A 20,186-nucleotide genomic window follows, 5' to 3' on the forward strand; every position below is an offset into this window, starting at 1 on the left:
TTTAGCCAGGCATACCTTCGCAAAGTGTCCTTTCCGCACGCAGCTGCTGCAGGTCGCGTTGCGGGCCAGGCAGTGCTGCCGGGGGTGTTGGGGCTGGCTGCAAAAGTGGCACGATAGTCCTCTGTAGTGGGCGGGTGGCCGCGTGGCGCAGGCCTGGGGTAGTCTCTGGTCGGGGGTCCATGATAGGGTCGCTTGATCGGCTGGGAACGAATTTAAGCTTTGAAAAGCGACCTCTAATGAGGTCGCTAGCGTTACCGTGTCTTCCAGGTTCTGGGCCCCTTTTTTGAGGAGACGCTGGCGCACATAATTGGACCGGACCCCTGCAACATAGACATCTCGGATGGCGAGTTGCATGTGCTGGGAGGCTGTCACAGCCTGGAAGTTACATTCTCATGCTAGGGCTTTCAGGTCGCGCAGGTAGTCTTCTAGCGACTCTGCAGGGCGCTGGCGGCGAGTTGTAAAAATATGCCGCGCGTAAACTTCATTTACGGGCCGCACGTACAGGCGGTCGAGTATCGCGAGGGCCTCGGTGTACGAGTCGGTACTATCAAGTTGAGTTGAAATATGATGGCTCACCCGTGCGTGGAGAAGACTGAGTTGCTGTTCTTCAGTAACAGCGGAGGTAGTCGACGCAGCCAGATAGGCCTTAAAGCACCGAAGCCAATGCAGAAATATTTCCTTCGCTTCTGCGGCCTTGTGGATCGAGTTCCAGTCGATCAGGTTTGAGGGCTGATTCCATAGTCGTTTTTTTAAGTCGATTAAATTGATGCGACCATCAGTTCACTCAGAGATATGAGTTGAAGGAAACTGTGGCTTTAATCGGCTTACAACTGAGCCTGCCTGCGACTAGCTGAACTGAAAGCAGGCTCGCACAACCGCAGCACTTTATACTTCCGGTTGTGGGCGGAGCCATGGGTGGAGCCACGGGTGGAGCCCTGTACATGCTCCTCATCTCCCCCTGTGGGCAGAGCCGCGCAACGGCGCACAGATGGAGCCCACAGGGACACAGTGATATACAGTGTGAATTTATATTATACGTTCACCACAGGGCCACAGGTACGGCAGTCCCCTCCAGTCTTCTCGTGCCCCTGGCAGTTGTGGCCGGTCTTCTCCGGAGTGTGGGGGGGGGGGGGGGGGGGGGGGGGGGCGGGAGAGAGAATCAGAAAATGCACAGTGTTAGACAGTCCAATGGATGCAGCCCAGGGGTTGGGTATCCGGTGGCTCCAATGGCCAGGGCACCCGGCCATTACAGCCAATATGAGTGCAGCGTTTGGTACAGGGTGAGAGTTTGGATGCTCTCCGGGGGTGTGGGGGTGGGGTGATGGGTGTGTGGGACTGTGCACCAGGGGCACAGTGCTGCCTATTCACCCTGACCAGCCTGAGGCATTCATGCAGTTTCTTTCGGCACTGCAGGCCAATCCGGAAGGTGTTGCTCGTGGCACTGAAAGCCTCTGTCACCTGCACCCAGACACAGCAAATGGTGACAGCTGGCAGCCTCCTTCCCGGGCTGGGTACAGGGTCGCCTGCCTCACCTCCATGGCGCCCAACAGGGTCTCAAGCTCGGCGTCCGTGAATCTTGGTGCCGTTTTCCTCGCTGCCACCTTGTTGACTGTGTGTGGGGAGTGAAGTATGTATATGTGGCTGTAGCTTGGCGGTTTCCTCAGTGTCAATCGCGAATCCAGTACCATTTCTCATTGGAATCGATTGTGTTCCACGTGACCCGGGTGCTAGCTCTCAACAGTCACTAAATTGGTCTAGATTCGGCGCCGGTTTTGCTGTCGTGGAAGTCTGCAAATCCTGCACCCGTGTCAACACTCGTGTTTCAGGAATGGAGAATCCTGCCAGCTTAGCACTGTTGCTTCACAGCTCCAGGGTCCCATTTTTGATTCCCGGCTTGGGTCACTGTCTGTGCGGAATCTGTACGTTCTCCCCGTGTCTGCGTGAATTTCCTATGGGTGCTCCGGTTTCCTCCCACAAGTCCTGAAAGACATTCTGTTAGGTGAATTAGACATTCTGAATTCTCCCTCTGTGTACCCGAACAGGCGCCGGAAAGTGGCGACTAGTGGATTTTCACAGTAACTTCATTGCAGTGTTAATGTAAGCCTACATGTGACAATAATAAATATTATTATTATTGCTCCTGACTTCCTCAGTCCCTGTACTGTATCCCATCTCCCTATTCCACCCACACGGAGCATTTCTGCATCTGATGAGGATTCTAGAAAATCTGATGTAAGATTCCTCACGAGCGGTGTCTAAGTTTCTAAACTCAATTCTAGAAATCCCAACAGTTATTGCAACAGCGTGCCTGAAAGGCGTGACATTTCCAACCACAGATTTGGAAGGTGAACATATATGTAACTGGATCTGTGCAAAGTGACCATTCAATGATAAAAATATAACCATTTATGCACCTGTAAAAAAGGTTTTCAATAATCAATTTGTATATAAAATTGTAATTACATGCAATGCAAATCAGCTTCAGATTTTGAAACAAATTATTTTGCAAACTTTAATTTTGAAAAGCAAATCTTCATCCATTTACTTATTAACTTCTGATTTTTGTTTTTACACAGAGTAACTTGGGATCATTCTGTTTCCTACTGTTTGCTGCAATTTGTATATTAGGGTCAATATATCTCTACGTCATCTTACCCGAAACCAAAAACAAAACTTTTGCTCAAATAAATCAATCATTTGCCAAAATGAACAAGATACATGTGCAAGAAACTGGGCTGATTGCAGCAACAGAGAATGAACAGTACCTCACAGTGATTCCATTCGGTAATGTGGTGGAGAACAACGCAAACTGGGTCTCTAACAACAGCGAGACTCAATAAGAGTGAAGCCAACAATTGTTACTAATCAACTGTCATTACATATTTGCATTACCTGTTACAGTGTTTGAACCATTCACTCTCTAGCTGGATTCACTAAAACCTAACCTGCACAGATGAGAACTGACCACTCCTGCCAGTTATTTGCAGTAACATCATTTCAGCACTTATAAAGAAATTATAATTGATATTTCAATGCAATAGCAAAGGGAGGAACATTTCCTTCACTTTAAATCTGAGTGAGTGAGAGATAGATATATTGACTATTCTTCACTTTATTGAAATTAATATTTTCATGCTGCTACTATGTTAATCTACCTGGTCCAAAATAAACAACACAAATTTTGAAATACATGCTTCTGAAGAATTATTATTGCAATAATCTATTGCCTATTTTTCACATTTTGTGCAGAAAATTTGGGCAATTTTCCTGGGGACTGTGCTTGGCCATGAAAGCATATTATAGCCAAGTAAGAAGTCTTACAACACCAGGTTAAAGTCCAACAGGTTTGTTTCAAACACGAGCTTTCGGAGCACGGCTCCTTCTTCAGGTGAATGGAAAGGCTTGTTCCAGAAATGTTTATATAGACACAGTCAGAGATGCCCCGGAATGTGAGCACCTGCAGGCAATCAAATCATCAAAGATGCAGAGAGAGAGGTAACTCCAGGTTAAAGAGGTGTGAATTGTCCCAAGCCAGTTCAGTCGGTAGGCCTCTGCAAGTCCAGGCTTGTTGGTGGGGGCCGAATGTAATGCGACATGAATCCCAGATCCCGGTTGAGTCCGCATTCATGCGTGCGGAACTTAGCTATAAGTTTTTGCTCAGCAATTTTGCGTTGTCGCGTTGTCGCGTTGTCGCGTCTCCTGAAGGCCTCCTTGTAGAATGCTGACCCGGAGATCAGAGGCTGAATGTCCTTGACTGCTGAAGTGTTCCCCAACTGGAAGGGAACAGTCCTGCCTGTTGATAGTCGCACGACGACAACGAATAAACGGGCATCGTGCGACTATCAACAGGCAGGACTGTTCCCTTCCAGTTGGGGAACACTTCAGCAGTCAAGGACATTCAGCCTCTGATCTCCGGGTCAGCATTCTACAAGGAGGCCTTCAGGAGACGCGACAACGCAAAATTGCTGAGCAAAAACTTATAGCTAAGTTCCGCACGCATGAATGCGGACTCAACACGACAACGAATAAACGGGCATCGTGCGACTATCAACAGGCAGGACTGTTCCCTTCCAGTTGGGGAACACTTCAGCAGTCAAGGACATTCAGCCTCTGATCTCCGGGTCAGCATTCTACAAGGAGGCCTTCAGGAGACGCGACAACGCAAAATTGCTGAGCAAAAACTTATAGCTAAGTTCCGCACGCATGAATGCGGACTCAACCGGGATCTGGGATTCATGTCGCATTACATTCGGCCCCCACCAACAAGCCTGGACTTGCAGAGGCCTACCGACTGAACTGGCTTGGGACAATTCACACCTCTTTAACCTGGGGTTACCTCTCTCTCTGCATCTTTGATGATTTGATTGCCTGCAGGTGCTCACATTCCGGGGCATCTCTGACTGTGTCTATATAAACATTTCTGGAACAAGCCTTTCCATTCACCTGAAGAAGGAGCCGTGCTCCGAAAGCTCGTGTTTGAAACAAACCTGTTGGACTTTAACCTGGTGTTGTAAGACTTCTTACTGTGCTCACCCCAGTCCAACGCCGGCATCTCCACATCATATTATAGCCAAGACAAATGAATAGAGTTAAGCTACCTATCAGACATGCTCTCACTGAATGGGGGAACTAATTCAAGGTGTTCAATGACCTCCTGCTTTACCTATATTCTCAGAGGAGCTCTACTCTATATGGAGCTTCAAGTCAAAACTTATCAAAATGCTTTTAATTGTGGTCACAATTGCTGAGCTACTTCTACCTTACAACCTCTGGCAATCTCTTCAATTACAAATATTCTACATTTTCATTTGATGGTATGTAATCTATCCTGGGGCCCATAAAAGACAAAGGTGCCTGTCAAACATCTGGATGGTTCAGCCCTCCTTGCGACTGTTGCCAACTTCACTGTTTCACGAAGCCTGTGACTACCCATAGTGAAACACTGTGGAGTGAAATTCAACCCTAGCAAGGAAAAAAAGTGAGCAGAAGCAGGTCAGGCATTTGTTGCACACGTCAGCTCTATTTTTCTTGCAGTTTACTTAAATGAAAAGCACACACCTCCAATGTGAAATATAACTAAAATACAAAATATATTTTCATCAGCAATCTCAAATGGTTCCGTTGAGGTCCACTGAATAAGTCATTCAAGAGACCATACCTTAGATATTTGGAAGTTGAAGTTGCACAAGCAGGACAGTCAGGTATGAGAGAGCCAAAATAATTAAGTGGCAGCCGATAGCACAGTGGTTATCACGTGGCTTCACAGTGCCAGGGTCCCAGGTTCGCTTCCCAGCTGGGTCACTGTCTGTGCGGAGTCTGCACGTTCTCCCTGTTTCCGTGTGGGTTTCCTCCGGGTGCTCCGGTTTCTTCCCACTAATCCCGAAAGATGTGCTGTTAGGTAATTTGGACATTCTGAATTCTCCCTCTGTGTACCTGGACAGGCACCAGAATGGGGCGACTAGAGGATTTTCACAGTAACGCCATTGCAATGTAAGCCTACTTGTGCCCTACTTTAGGGCAGCATGGTGGTTAGCATAAATCTTCACAGCTCCAGAGTCCCAGGTTCGGTTCCCGGCTGGGTCACTGTTTGTGCGGAGTCTGCACGTCCTCCCCGTGTGTGCGTGGGTTTCCTCCGGGTGCTCCGGTTTCCTCCCACAGTCCAAAGATGTGCGGGTTAGGTGGATTGGCCATGTTAAATTGCCCGTAGTGTCCTAAAAAGTAAGGTTAAGGGGGGGGGGGGGGTTGTTGGGTTACGGGTATAGGGTGGATACGTGGGTTTGAGTAGGGTGATCATTGCTCTGCACAACATCGAGGGCCGAAGGGCCTGTTCTGTGCTGTACTGTTCTATGTTCTATGTTGTGACAATAAAGATTATTATTATTACTCCCCTGTGGTATTATTATAAATGTAAGGACTGCAAAGGTTAATGAAATGTCTAGAATAGCCACTCGAGGGATGGAGCTACAATTAAAAGTATATGAGGCATTGATGCTAAGCCTTGTGGGAGAGAGTAGTGCAGGAGTTAGCGAGAGACAGACTGAAGTAAAGATAGTGGGCGCGATTCTCCCAACGGGAGACTAAGTGCCGACGCCGGAGTGAAAACCGGAGTGTTTCACTCCGGCGTCGGAGGCCGCTCCTCACCCCCTATTCTCCCACCCCCAGGGGGCTAGGAGCGGCGCCGCGTCAATTTCGCACACCGGGCCTTGGCGCCCGCGTCAAAGCGGCGCTGCCTGAATGACGCAGCCGGTGGCGCCTAAATGACATCACCCACGCATGCGCAGGTTGCTGTCCTCCCTGCGGGCGCCCCGCAAGACATGGAGTATTGATCTTGCGGGGCGGGGGAGGGAAAAGAGTACGTCTTTTAGAGACGCCGGCCCGCCGATCAGTGGGCACCGATCGCGGGCCACACCCCCACTGAGCACCCCCCTGGTACCTGATCCTCCCCCTCCCCCCACAGGCCGCACACACAGCATTCCCACGCTGTTCACGCCGGCAGCGACCAGGTGTGGTTGGCGCCGGCGTGAACCGGTCGTATTGGGCAGGCTGCTCGGCCCATCCGGGCCGGAGAATCGCCGCTCGACCGTTAGAAACGGCGAGCGGCGATTCTCCGAGCGGCCTGTCGTAAAACGCAGCAAGCCATTGTGGGGGGGGGGGGTGAGAATCGCATGCGGGTGCCAGGGCGGCGTGAATCGCCCGGCACTCCCGCGATTCTCCCACCCGGTGTGGGGTCGGAGAATCGCGCCTAGTGTCAGTAAGAGCAGATCATAGTTTATAACAGTATAGAGATTAGTTGCAGGTGAATGTAGATTATGTGTTAATTATCAACTGTATTATTTAGAAGTATGTGTCGAATCCAAATTAGTAGTGTTAATAAATTTAGAGCTTTGTTCAAGTTCAAGCTATTTTGTGGTCTATTTGAACACTACGCCAACTAGCCTAAATTTAGCAATACAAAGAACACCACATCCCCCAAACTGTTACTTACCATCCATCAAGGGTTTCTTCTCGATTGCATATATTGAAGAGCCATTGAATTGTGTAACATTTTTAGATATTTTATGAGTCAGGTGCTAAAACGGTGAAGTGCAGCAGGTGCATTATTCCGGTCACAGAACATTGACAGATGATTGATTCTCCTACAAGAGAGGATCTCACCATTGCCCCTTGACATTCATGGCATTACCATTGCTGAACCTCCCACAATCAATTGAACTGGCCAAATTAGTACTGTGGCTACAAAACAGTTCAAAGGCTGGAATCCTAAGACAATTAACTCACCTCTTGAACCCCCCACCCCTCAAAAGCCTGTCCACCCATCTACAAGGCACAAGTCAGGAGTGTAAGGAATACCCTTCACTTGCCTGGATGAGTGCAGCTCCCACAACACTCAAGAAGCTCGACACCATCCAGGACAAAGCAGCCTGCTTAATTGCTCCCCCTTCCACAAATATTTAAACCCTCCACAGCCGAGGAACAGTGGCAGCCGTGTGTACCATCTACAAGATGAACTGCAGTAACTCGCCAATGTTCCTTAGACAGCTACTTCCGAACCCCTGACCACTAACATCTAGAAGGACAAGAGCAGCCGATTCCTCGGAAACCCCACCAGCTGGAGGTTCCACTCTAAGTCACCCACCCTGACTTGGAAATACATCGCCGTTCCTTCACCATCGCTGGGGCAAAATTCTGGAACTCCCTCCCTAACACCCTGAGGTACCTACACCTCAGGGACTGGAGCGGTTCAAGAAGGCAGCTGACCACCACCTTCTGAAGGGAACTAGGGATGAGCAATAAATGCTGGCTTAACCAGTGACGCACACATCCCATAAATTAATTTTTCTTAATTTGTTGAATTTTGCAGCTGAACACCAACACTTTAAATAGAGACAGAAAAATATGAGGAAAAGTACAGGGAGGAACTGAGATCATGCTGTATGGATCAAATGAAAAAGTATTGTACAACAAGCAGCCTTCCTGTTCCAATAAACATTTGCAAGATAAGGCACTTAAAAAACTATCCAGCAAGGTTGTCCCAACCTCCGGTCATGACTCCAGCATGAGTCTGGAAAGGTGGTGCAAAGTTGTTTAACCCAGCTACACCTATTTATCCGACGCTCCCACTGCCTCCCACCAGGGTTAAAAAAGGAAATCAGGAAACACCACCCCAGACTCCATGGAATTTCAAGGCTACCGTTTAATCTGAAGTTACCTTTTTCTGTTGAAACAATTTCCATGACAGAGCATTCATGAAGATCGCCTAAGTACTTTTGATGAATCGGAAGGAAGTACATGGAATGTTAGGCTGCAATTTTACTGCCAATTCTGCCTTGCTGCAGGTTAATGTAAAACTGGCAGAATCAGCTCCCAAGCTGGCTCCTCATTGTACGATAGCCAAGCAACGTGACCATATCATCCCAGTTATGCTTTATGCTTGGAGGGGTGTTCAAACTGAGGAACAGATGAGCATAGGAACGGGTGAACAATGACGAACAGAAGATGAGCCTTTGGTCCATTCAGATTCTCTCACTCGATTTTGATATGGCAGACAGGAAAGTAGAGGCCACAATCACATCGGCCATGATCTTATTGAATGGCAGAGCAGGATCGAGGGGCCAAATGGCCTACTGCTGCTCTTGATTCACGTGTTCGCATGTGGCACTGAATCATCCAAGGAGTGGCAATCACCATCAGATTGCCCCTCTGCTCCTATTTTCTTACCAGTGATGCACATTTCTCCCCCAGACTTCCCAACAGGGTCTCCTGAGAAATGTGGAGTGTACCTGGTCCTGATGTCCTTTGCTTATAATGTGGGAGCATCGGGGAAGGCCAAGTCACTCACTCCTTTTACAGCATAGGCTGCCATAAACTGCTATGTTTATATGTCCCTTAATTTAAATACCACTTTGACAAGCTAGGGAGAGGAGGTAAGATTGTAGAGTGCATGGGTAAGAGGGTAGGGTGGGTCAGGGCGTACGGGATATAGTCTGAGTGGGGAGAATAATTGGGGGAATGGGTTAGACAGAAGTTGGGGGGGCTAGTGGGGGTTGGGGTAGTCTGGGGGTTGGGCTTGTAGTCAGGGGTGAGGGGTATTGAGGGCGAGGGCAGGGGGGTAGTGGGGCGGGGTGTGAGGTTAATTGGGAGGTAGTCAGGGTGGGATTAGTTGAGGGAGTGAGCTCTGGGTGGGGATGTAGGGAGCTATTCAGGAGCGTGAGGGACTAGTCGGAGGACTGAGGGGTTAGTCTGGGTTCAGAAGGGTAGTCACGTTTGGGAGAACCAAGGGCTTGGGGGTGTAGTCAGTTCGGGCATTAGCCAGGGGGTCATGAGGGTAGTTGGGTGGTCAAGGAGGTAGCCAGTTGAGGGTATAGTTGGGCCGGGAGTGGGAGGGGGGTAGTCGGTGGTTTGAAGGTGCATTCAGGTAGTTGGAAGGGTAGTCTGGTTGCCCATCGGACGTCGGGAGTTCCTAGTCAAATTATCCAGGCGTTAGAATAGTTTTAATCCTTCTAAATTTTCCTGGGTAACTATTCTGCTTGGTAAGTCAGAACCATCTCCAACTTCAAATTTGAGTTTCAGAGGATTCCTAATGCAGGGTAATAACACAACAGAAGTTGAAACTTCCCAGGAAATTCCCATGTAGTCAGTGCGTAGGTACTTCCAAGAGGTCCCGCAGTGCATCCTCAAGGATATCTCCAGGGTACGACCATCCAAAGCCCAGAAGATCTGGGCCCTTGTGTACACCGGTATATACTCTCCAACTCACTCAAGGACTGTGGTGTGATCTCTTGAGAGAGGCAAGGAACAAAATAAAAATTCAGACCAGCTGAGGTAAATAAAATTGGGAAATTCCTCCCTAATCAACCCTCCATTCTGGCCCTGCTCTAGTCCAGGAGATCACTCTCAACCTGATTGCTCCTTCTAGTACTGACCTTTCGGAAGCTGATTACCTGCTTAGACAGAAATAGGTTCAGCTCTTACTTGAAGGAATTCAGTGAATTGGGGCGAAATTCTCCAACCCCACGCAGGGTCGAAGAATCGCCCGGGGGCGCCGATAATCCCGCTCCCGCCATGTGTTGGGGTGTTGGTTGGTTGGGGGGGGGGGTTGGTTGGGGTGGGGGGGTGGTTGTTGGTGGGGGGGTTGGGGTGGGGGGGTGGTTGGTGGGGGGTTGGGGTGGGGGCGCTATTTATATCATGTTTCGCAGGGCGGCGTTGATGATGTCGCCGGACGTCAACCGACGCGCCACTTCCGCAGCGGGTGAAACTGACGCGTACAGCGTTACTCCGCTGCTGGCCCTTTCGAGACGGGAGATTTCGGGCTGATAAGCGGGCCCGACGCCTGAGTCACCAGCGCCGGTTTTGCCCGCCGGTCAAGGGCGTCACGATGGACTTCGGTGAATTTCGCCCTTGATGTCCATTGCAAGAGATAGCAGCCTGGTCCATAGATCTACTATTCTCCGAGAAATGAACCACCTCCTGGTATCTCACTTTGATCTGGCCTAATATAATTTACATTAGTGGCCCCTGGTCCTCTCTGACCTATTTAACTGAATCGATCTGTCAACGAAAGCACACGGTCGGATTCTCCGTTCCTGAGACTTGACGCCGAGGCAGGATTCGTGGAGTTCCAAAACTGCCGCCGAACCTGTACCGATTCAACCACCATTAAGGGGCTAGCATCGGCGTCACGTGTAACACAATCGATTCCAATGAGAAACGATACGGGATTTGCCGGATCCGTGATTGGCACTCAGGAGGCTGACAAACTGCAGCTGCATATGCGCACTTCACTCCCCACACACACCACCCCAGCCAACAATACGGCAGCAAGGCGCGCAGAATCGAGATTCACCGACACGGAACTGGAGACTCTGCTAAGCGCCGTGGGCAGGTGACCCTGTACCCCGTGGAGGGAAGGAGGCTGCCTGGACGCGGATAGCAGAGGTGGTCAGCGCCGTGGGCAACACTGTCTGGACCGGCCAGTAGTGCTAGAAAAAACTGCACAACCTCTTCCGCGCGGCCAGGGTGAGTAGCCAGCACTGTGCCCCTGGCATCCCCCCCCCCCCTATGCAGTGGGCATCCAAATGCTGCACCACATGCCGGTACCCATACCAGCCACCATGTCCGGGTGCCCTGGCCACTGAAGCCGCCAGCTGCCCAGCGTCTGGGCTGCGTGCTTCAGACTGTCTAACACTGTGTGTTTTCTGCTCCACCCCCTCCCACTGCCCCACCTCAGGAGAAGGCCAGTAGGGGCTGTTTAGCACAGGGCTAAATCGCTGGCTTTGAAAGCAGACCAAGGCAGGCCAGCAGTGCGGTTCGATTCCCGTAACAGCCTCCCCGAACAGGCGCTGGAATGTGGCGACTAGGGGCTTTTCACAGTAACTTCATTTGAAGCCTACTCGTGACAATAAGCGATTTTCATTTTTTTTTTCATTTCATTTCATAACCGCCGAGAGTGGAGGGGGACTGGTAGGTCCTCGAATGACATGTTCTGCCAGTACACGCGACGCCTCATGCGGTGCCTCTCGAGCAGCACCTACTTATAGAGCTGCAGTGCATCCCCAGGGCTGTGGCCACTAGGAGGAAGGCCCATTGCTGCTTGCATTCCAATATCCAATGTCTGCAGGGGATGAAAGGCCGACATGTTAATATGGTGCGTATCCCTGTGCCCAACCAGGTCCAACGGGCTACATAGTGACCCCGGTTGAGTCTGCAGACTCTGCCGCCACATGACCCTCGCCCAATCCCGGCATCGCTGGTTCTTTGGCGCATGGCACCCTGGGGGCTTTTGGCCCTGCCACCCACTCCTGCTGCCAGGGATACCATCGACTGACAGGGCCCTTATCAGCTCCATGGCCCCCTCATCTGACCCCCCCCCTGCAGGGGCTACTGTGGGCATTGCCTTTGGGTGGGCCACGTGATGCCATGCTGGCCTGTAGCGGCTGGTTGGGGGGGTGATGGTAGTGTGGTGGAGGGTCCCAGGTGCAGGCATGGTGCGGTGGAGAGTTTGGGCTGGGTGTGGTGGTGTGTGGCACCTATACGGCCAGTGTCACTCTGCAGAACCATAGGCTATGGTGGGTAGTCAGTGGGATGCACAGCAAAATGCCTGCCTTGCAGGACGCGGCTCATGTCCCATCACCCACCCCACCTCCTCCCCACGGGTTCTGGCAGGGCCCTCACCCACCTCCCATCCCCTGCCAGTCCCACCTCTCCGTTTCCTACCTCCTCTCTCCCTCATCAGCCACGGTGCCTGTTTCCCGATTTTTAAAAGCGCAAGTGAACCTCGCAGTCGGGAATTCCCCCTCCACACCCTTCAATATCCATCTCACTACTGTATCACCCATCGTGGGAGTAGGCTCATTAATGGCCCAAATCCTTCGATCAGAGTTAGGACCCCTATGTCGGATTCTGATCAGACAAAAAATACCCAATTACCTTCCTCTGATTTTCCTGGGCAATATTCTGAAAGAGGATCCTTTAGAACTAACTCAGTGTAGCAAACCTCAGAGGGAGCAGTGGTGAGAATCACCTTTTCACTGGACTAGCTACTGTGTTCCAGTAAGGAAATAATTTAATTTAATTATCCTGTGATGAATGGTATCGGTATAACTGCTGTAACTGTACCTTGCCTTTAATACATTGGCCCTTTAAGACCGGGCTTGGAACCCTGGGGGACTCCGCCTCTGGCTCCGCCCCCAGGAAACTGTATGGAAGGTGATGCTTAGTGGGCAACATGCTGTGAGCACACTTCTCGGCAGCTGTCTGGTTCTCTGGTAATTAAAGCCTTTGAATTACCACTCTGCTCTCCTGTGTCGTAATTGAGGGTATCTCATATCCCTAAGATTCTTTGAAAAGCTGCAGAGAGAAGGTAAATAAGGGAGTAGTGTGGGAAATGGTGTTGGGTGGATGAGGGGGTATGGTGGGTCGGGTAGTGGTGTGTCCAAAGTCTCCAATTGACAATTAAAAATTCACATTTCCTGAGCAATTCCAATGGCGTCCTTCTTCCTCTTCAATTCCCGTACCTAATGGTGCACACACAGACTTTGATCTGCTCCCATAGCAAGGTTTCTCCTGGAGCAGGTCACCAGCCAGTCTTCAGAAACTTAAGCACCACTCCACATCAAGTTACAGTTGTGCCACACAAATGCCAGGCAATGCCCATCTCCAACAAGTGAGGATCTAACCATCGCCCCATGGCATTCAAAGGCATTATTATTGCTGAATACCCCACTATCAACTCCCAGAAGATATCATTGACCAGAAACTGAACTGAACCTGACTAGGCTTCTAAATACAGTAGCTAGGATAGGTCAGAGGCTCTGAATTGTGCGCTGGGTAACTCACCTCCTGACTCCCCAAAGCCTGTCCACCATCAATAAGGCACAAATCACTTGCCTGGGTGAGTGCAGCTCCAACAAAGCTTAAGAAACTTGGCACCATCCAGGACAAAGCAGCCCGCTTGATTGACATACCTTCCACAAACATTTATTCCCTACACCACCAACGCACAGTAACAGCAGTGTGTATCACCTACAAAATGCACTGCAAGGACACACTAAATCTCCGTGGGCAGCACTTCCCAAAGCCACAACCACTCCCATAGCGAAGGACAAACGCAGCAGAGGTATGGAAACCATCCTGAATTGGAAACATATCACAGTGCCTTCACCGTCGCTGAGTCAAAATCCTGGATCTCCCTCCCTAATGGCACTGTGGGTGTACCTACACCACAGGAACGGCAGCGGTTCAAGAAGGCAGCTCGCCATCAGCTTCTCAAGGGCAATTACCTGCCTCACAGTGCTAGGGACCCGGGTTCAATTCCAGTCACTGTCTGTAGAATTTGCAACTTCTCCCCGTGTCTGCATGGATTTGCTCCAGTTTCCTCCCATAGTCCAAAGATGTGCAGGTTAGGTGGATTGGCCATGATAAATTGCATCTTAGTGTCCAGGGATGTGTTCTAATCACATTTACCATCTCTGGTTCCTTATCCCTGTATTTTCATCTGTCCAATCTAGTCTTGAATATTGCCATAGTTTCTGCCTCAACCACTAACTGTAAATGAACTTGAAAGAAAGGACAAACATATGATTATCATTCTGAATAATAACTTTCTCCAAGTATTCAGATGGAAAGTAATGGGCTTGCCCTCCTCACAATTAACCAAAGCAAATTTGACAACCAAAATAAATAAGAGGCACATCTTAAACGGGCTAAATAGTCTTGAAACCAATAAACCCCCTGGGATAAATGGCATTTGTCACAGAGTTTGTAACAAAACTGATTTATAACACATTGTTATGAGAGCGGCGTTTTCAGAACCCCAAACGGTATCATGGAGTTCAACCAGCCTCTCCCTTTAATGTATGTTGCTTTTGAAGCACACGGCTTGGTCTCCAGGTGCGGTATTACAATTATGGACACGTGGGTTTTTAAACACAAAACAATGTTTATTCCATGAATTCAACTTAACATTTTTAAATAAACATTGGATCCCTTAACACCCCTTACTTAAAATAATACAACACTAAACAATCCCTCAAAATGTTCCTTCAAACCTCCAAAAGACTTAACACCTTTAAACAGAAACACATCAGGTTAAAGACATTACTATTATGAGTTTAAATCACCCAAATGATTCAGAGATAGTCTTTCATGGCAGAGATCACAGCAGATCCAGCTCACTGCAAACACAGACACACCCAAGCTCTTTTTCTCAAAACTGACTTTCTCCTTTCAAACAGCTCACAGCAAACCAGCCAGGCACTTTTCAGCTGCTCTTTCTCAAACTGAAACTAAAAGCAGAAGTGAGCTCAGCTCCCCCCACCCTCTGACATCATTTCAGTAATATGAGCTGCTCTATTACTTAAAGGTACATTAATTAAACAGTCATTTCTTAAAGGTACCCTCACATGACAGAGGTGCTAATCTTTGAGGGAATACTGCACTGTTCGTGATATTATTCTTTGAGGGCATACAGCACTGTCAGAGGTGCTAATCTTTGAGGGAGTATTACACTGTCAGAGATGCTAATCTTTGAGGGAGCATAGCACTGTTGGTGGTGGTATCCTTTAAGGGAGTACTGCACTGTCAGAGGGCCTATCCTTTGAGGGAATACAGCACTCAGAGGGCCTGTCCTTTGAGGGAATACAGCACTGTCAGAGGGCCTGTCCTTTGAGGGAATACAGCACTCAGAGGGCCTGTCCTTTGAGGGAATACAGCACTCAGAGGGCCTGTCCTTTGAGGGAGTACTGCACTGTCAGAGGGGCTATCCTTTGAGGGACTTCTGTACTGTCAGAGGGGCTAATCTCTGAAGCAGTTCTGCACTTTTTGAGATGCTAATCTTTGAGGGAGTACTGCACTGTCAGAGGGGCTATCCTTTGAGGGAGTACTGCACTGTCAGAGGGGCTATCCTTTGAGGGAGTACTGCACTGTCAGAGGGCCTATCCTTTGAGGGAGTACAGCACTGTCAGAGGGGCTATCCTTTGAGGGAGTACAGCACTGTCAGAGGGGCTATCCTTTGAGGGAGTACAGAACTGTCAGAGGGGCTATCCTTTGAGGGAGTTCAGCACTGTCAGAGGGGCTATCCTTTGAGGGAGTACAGCACTGTCAGAGGGGCTATCCTTTGAGGGAGTACAGCACTGTCAGAGGGGCTATCCTTTGAGGGAGTACTGCAGTGTCAGAGATACTATTCTTTGAGGGATTACTGCATTGTTAGAGGTACTATTCTTTGAGGGATTACTGCATTGTTAGAGGTACTATTCTTTGAGGGATTACTGCATTGTTAGAGGTACTATTCTTTGATTGAGTACTGCAGTGTCAGAGATTTTGGGCGCGATTCTCCGCTCTCAAGCCGGTTTGGAGAATAGCGGGCCGCGCCGATTTTCACGGCGACGCCGGTCCGACACCCTCCCGCTATTCTCCGAACCCCGCACAAACTTCACGTCGGCATTCCCGGCAAAGGCCTCGACAGACCCCCCGACACGACCAGAAGCCTGACTTTTTGGCCCCCCGCTATTCTCCGGCCCGGATGGGCCGAAGTCCCGACGTCATCACGCAATGTTTTCACGCCGGCCAACACACCTGCTTTTTAAGTTCGTCAACCAGTCGTGCTGGCTGACGAGAGCTTCGAGGAGGTGAGCGCACCGCTCAGCGCACAGCTCAGCGCACTGCTGGAGTCTGGCCACAACGGGGAAGGCATCCCTGAGAACGGGAGGGGGGTCCAGAGCGGGGGGGGGGGGGGGGGGGAGACTGAGGGGGGGAGTGGGAGACTGAGGTGGGGGAGTGTGGGAGACGGAGGGGGTGGAGTGTGGGAGACGGAGGGGGGAGTGTGGGGGACGGAGGGGGGGGGGGGAGTGTGGGAGACAGAAGGGGGAGTGGGAGACTGAGGGGGGAGTGGGAGTGGGGGGGTAGGGAGAGAGTGAGCGAGTGACTCGTCCAACCCCGGTTACAAAATGTCTGCCACCATGCCATTGCGTGCCGGTCACGAGGACACGGCCGCTGGTCACCCTGTGGCTTACGGCCACAGGCCACTGACGCACCGGTGAGGAGGACGTATGACATGGTGGTTAGCATCAATGCTTCACAGCTCCAGGGTCCCAGGTTTGGTTCCCGGCTGGGTCACTGTCTGTGCGGAGTCTGCACGTCCTCCCCGTGTGTGCGTGGGTTTCCTCCGGGTGCTCCGGTTTCCTCCCACAGTCCAAAGATGTGCCGGTTAGGTGGATTGGCCATGCTAAATTGCCCGTAGTGTCCTAAAAAGTAAGGTTGGGGGGGGGGGGGGGGGGGGGGGGGGTAGGTTGTTGGGTTACGGGTATAGGGTGGATACGTGGGTTTGAGTAGGGTGATCATTGCTCGGCACAACATCGAGGGCCGAAGGGCCTGTTCTGTGCTGTACTGTTCTATGTTCTAACTGCCCATTGGATGCAGAAAGTGACCAGGGGTTAGGCTGCCCGCGTGTCAGCAGCGCGACCAGGCCACCGGGACACACAGGTATCCCGGGGCAGGCGGCTGCCAAGGTGTCGACTAACCTCCGTCTAACATGTCCCGTTTCTCTGCCCCCACCACCCTTCTGTAGGTTAGCACAATGTATGCGAACAGAACGGCTATGTTCTGCGCAGTGGTTGGGGCTGCTGCACTGCATTTTGAGATGCAGCAGCATCCACACCCACAACCCGCAGTGGATGCAGGGCCAGCTGCAGCAGCAGAGGGAAGGGCCGAGGAGTTGCTAGTCATCGAGCAGCATGGGGGGGGGGGGGGGGGGGGGGGGGGGGGGGGGGAGGGGGAGGAGGACAGAGTGAGGGTGCAGCCACGGCGCCAGAGGCGACGACCAAGGCCGAGGGTGTACCGTGCCCGGATGTCTTTCCTAACAATGACAGACATCACCTGCAGGAGGAGACTCCGGCTGAGTAGGCGGACGGTGATACATATCTGTCACCTCGTGGCGCACCTCGCCCCACGTGGAACGGGGGGAGGACACGCAATCCCGGTTGCCGTCAGGGTGACGGTCGCTCTTAACTTCTATGCGACCGGCTCCTTCCAGTCTCCGAGCGGGAACCTCGCCGGGATCTCCCAATCATCAGTGCACAGGTGTATCCGGGATGTGACCGACGCCCTCTATCCCATCGCCGATCGCTAGGTCACCTTTCCCGAGGACCGAGCAAGTCAAGATTCATGAGCTTGTGGATTTGCCAGGGTGGCCGGGATACCGATGGTGCAGGGGGCAATCGATTGTGTTCACGTCCTCATGCACCCGCCTGCAGGGGACAGGGAGGTCTTCACAAACAGGAGGGGGTCATACTCCATGAATATCCAGGTGGTATGCGACCCCCACATGAGGTTTATGAACGTCTGTGCAAGGTTCCCAGGGAGTGTGCATGACTCCTACATACTGGCGCAGTCGTACATCCCTGCGATGTTTGAGGGACGTCCCCCCCGGCTGAGGGGCTGGTTGCTGGGCCACAGGGGTTATCCGCTGAGGTCTTGGTTGATGACGCCTATACGGAGGCCTCAGACCAATGCGGAAACCCGATACAACGAGGCCCATGCAGCAACCAGGGGTGTGGTGGAGCGCTGCCTTGGGCTCCTGAAGATGAGATTCAGGTGCCTGGACCGCTCCGGAGGGGCCCTGCAGTACCAGGCCGACAGGGTCACTCGCATTGTTGTGGTCTGCTGTGCGCTGCACAACATCGCGATGCAGAGGGGAGATGACCTGCTGCAGGAGGCGGAGGGAGAAGCCAGCAGCAGTGGTGCCAGCACAGAGGAGGAGGAGGAGAGGGAGGAGGGGGAGGAGGAGGCTGGCAGAGTGGCGGGTGCAGCACGCAGACACGACCCAGGTGCTGGTGATGCCCAGGAGGCGGCACGACGGACCCGGCGAGGACGGCGGGCACGCGCGCCTTGGTGGCAGCACGGTTCACGTGTCGCATGCAACGTCCCCGCTGAACACCAAACCACCACCTGCATCGCCAGTCGCGCAGAGGGTAAACACAACTGCCACCACCACGGGTATGATCAGTGCCATGTGGAATGATGACAGCCTGCTCTGCGATGAGCTGTGAGCTCAGAATCATTAGAGAGAGTCTGACCCATGGCAATAGCTGAACCATCCACCTTGGTGGCCGCTGAGTTTGTCACGGACACTCCATCACATGCCCGCGTGGGCTAGCTGTGGGAGGGAGTGGGGGAGGGGCAGGGACGGCACACCCGGCACCAAAGTTTCACCGCTCGTCAACCCCAGCGATACTCGGTCACCATCACGATCCCTGTGGCAACGGAAAAATCACACGGTATTACAAGTAAGGTGCGTTTAATGTGAATAAAAATTTACAGATGCCCTAGCCCCTACAACTAAACTTTGCTCTTCACCCGTGCCAACTTACTCAGTGTCTCTCTTTGTTGCCTTACGGGCCCTACCACTACGTCTAAGTGATTCCCCAGATGATGCGGCAGGAGTAGAGGAGGGCTGCTGTGAATCGCCCCCTTCGACTTGTTTCTCCTTGGCTATGCGTTTCCTGGGGCGACCCGGCCTTGATGGGCCAGGCTGCTCTGTGGGCGTCTCGGGTGACATTGTGCCACCCTGATCTGCCCGCTGCCCACCCGATGCACCAGGGATGGGACGGGGGGGACCGAGTATTCCGGGACGTCAGGTGATGGAGTTAATGGGACGGGCCCCGAAACCTCCTCCTCCCTCGGGGAGCCCGGTGGCCCCCGGGCCTCACTGTGGGACAGAGGTGCGAGCGGGGAGGTGCCCCGTCGCGCCACCAACACCTGGCGCTGCCAGTCCTGGAGGCCGGCAGCGGTCTCCACCAGGATCCGAAGGTTTGCAGAGACAGAGTCGAGGGAGTTAGACATTCCCGCCAGGGACTGTGCGATCTCAGCCTGTGAGTGCACGACGCCATCCAGCACGTGTGTCAGGCGGTTAATGCTCTCCGCAACTGACTGCTGCGACTGTGCCATCGACTTCTGGGACTGTGCCATCGACTGCTGTGACTGTGCCATGGCGTGCTGCGACTGGACCATGACCTGCTGAGACTCGGCCAAGGCCCGCAGCACGCCGGCAATGTCGTGTTGGCTCTGGCACATTGCTGCCTGTGAGAGGGCAACCTGTCCAGGGTCGAGGATGACGCGTGCACATTAAGCCCAACGCCTTGCAGAACCTGACCCATTGCCTCCACCGCAGATGCCACCCGTGCGGTGTCGGCCTGGGTTGCTGCCATGAGCGGCACCACTCCCTGCTCGTGGACGCCATTCGACTCCTCTAACAGCGTCTGCAGAGTCTGGAAGACAGGCCTCATCCCGTCATTGTGTCCCTGGGTTTCTTGATGCATCGGCTGTGCGGGTGGGTTGAGTAACTCCAGGAACTCGGAAAACGTCTGGGAGCCAGCTGCATGCTGGGCCTGGCCTGGCCTCCGCCAGTCCGGGCCCTCGGCTGCTCCGACCTCCACCTGCTGTACCTGCTCAGCTGTGATGTGCGACCCAGACTGTGACCCAGGAGCCTCATCACTAAATAGGCCAACCGGGGTGAGTGTCTCTGGGATGGTGGATGGTGTGGGAGATAGCTGTGCCGCAAGCTCGAGGTCGTCTTGGGTGGACGCCTCCTCTATGTCATCGGCCCACTGAGAGGCCGCAGGGCGTTCGCGGGCCATTTCTCTCTCTTCCTCTCTCGCCGCCCTCTGGGCCTCCTGCTCCACAGATTCGGCTGG

The 20,186-nt window shown here is 52.1% G+C and overlaps 1 protein-coding gene across 7 annotated transcripts in view; it reads left to right on the plus strand.

The window, feature by feature from the left end:
• slc2a9l2 (solute carrier family 2 member 9, like 2) overlaps positions 1–3,189 on the plus strand; it is a 630,183-nt gene extending 626,994 nt beyond the window's left edge. For all 7 annotated transcript variants that reach the window (XM_038792065.1, XM_038792062.1, XM_038792063.1 and 4 more), the window contains one exon: positions 2,577–3,189. In XM_038792065.1, coding sequence (XP_038647993.1) covers positions 2,577–2,840 — 264 coding nt within the window. In that variant the 3' untranslated portion in view covers positions 2,841–3,189. The remainder of the gene's footprint in view (positions 1–2,576) is intronic.
• Positions 3,190–20,186: the final 16,997 nt, after the last annotated feature.

The sequence above is a fragment of the Scyliorhinus canicula genome, chromosome 3 (assembly GCF_902713615.1).
Source record: "Scyliorhinus canicula chromosome 3, sScyCan1.1, whole genome shotgun sequence".
Taxonomy (NCBI): Eukaryota; Metazoa; Chordata; class Chondrichthyes; order Carcharhiniformes; family Scyliorhinidae; genus Scyliorhinus; species Scyliorhinus canicula.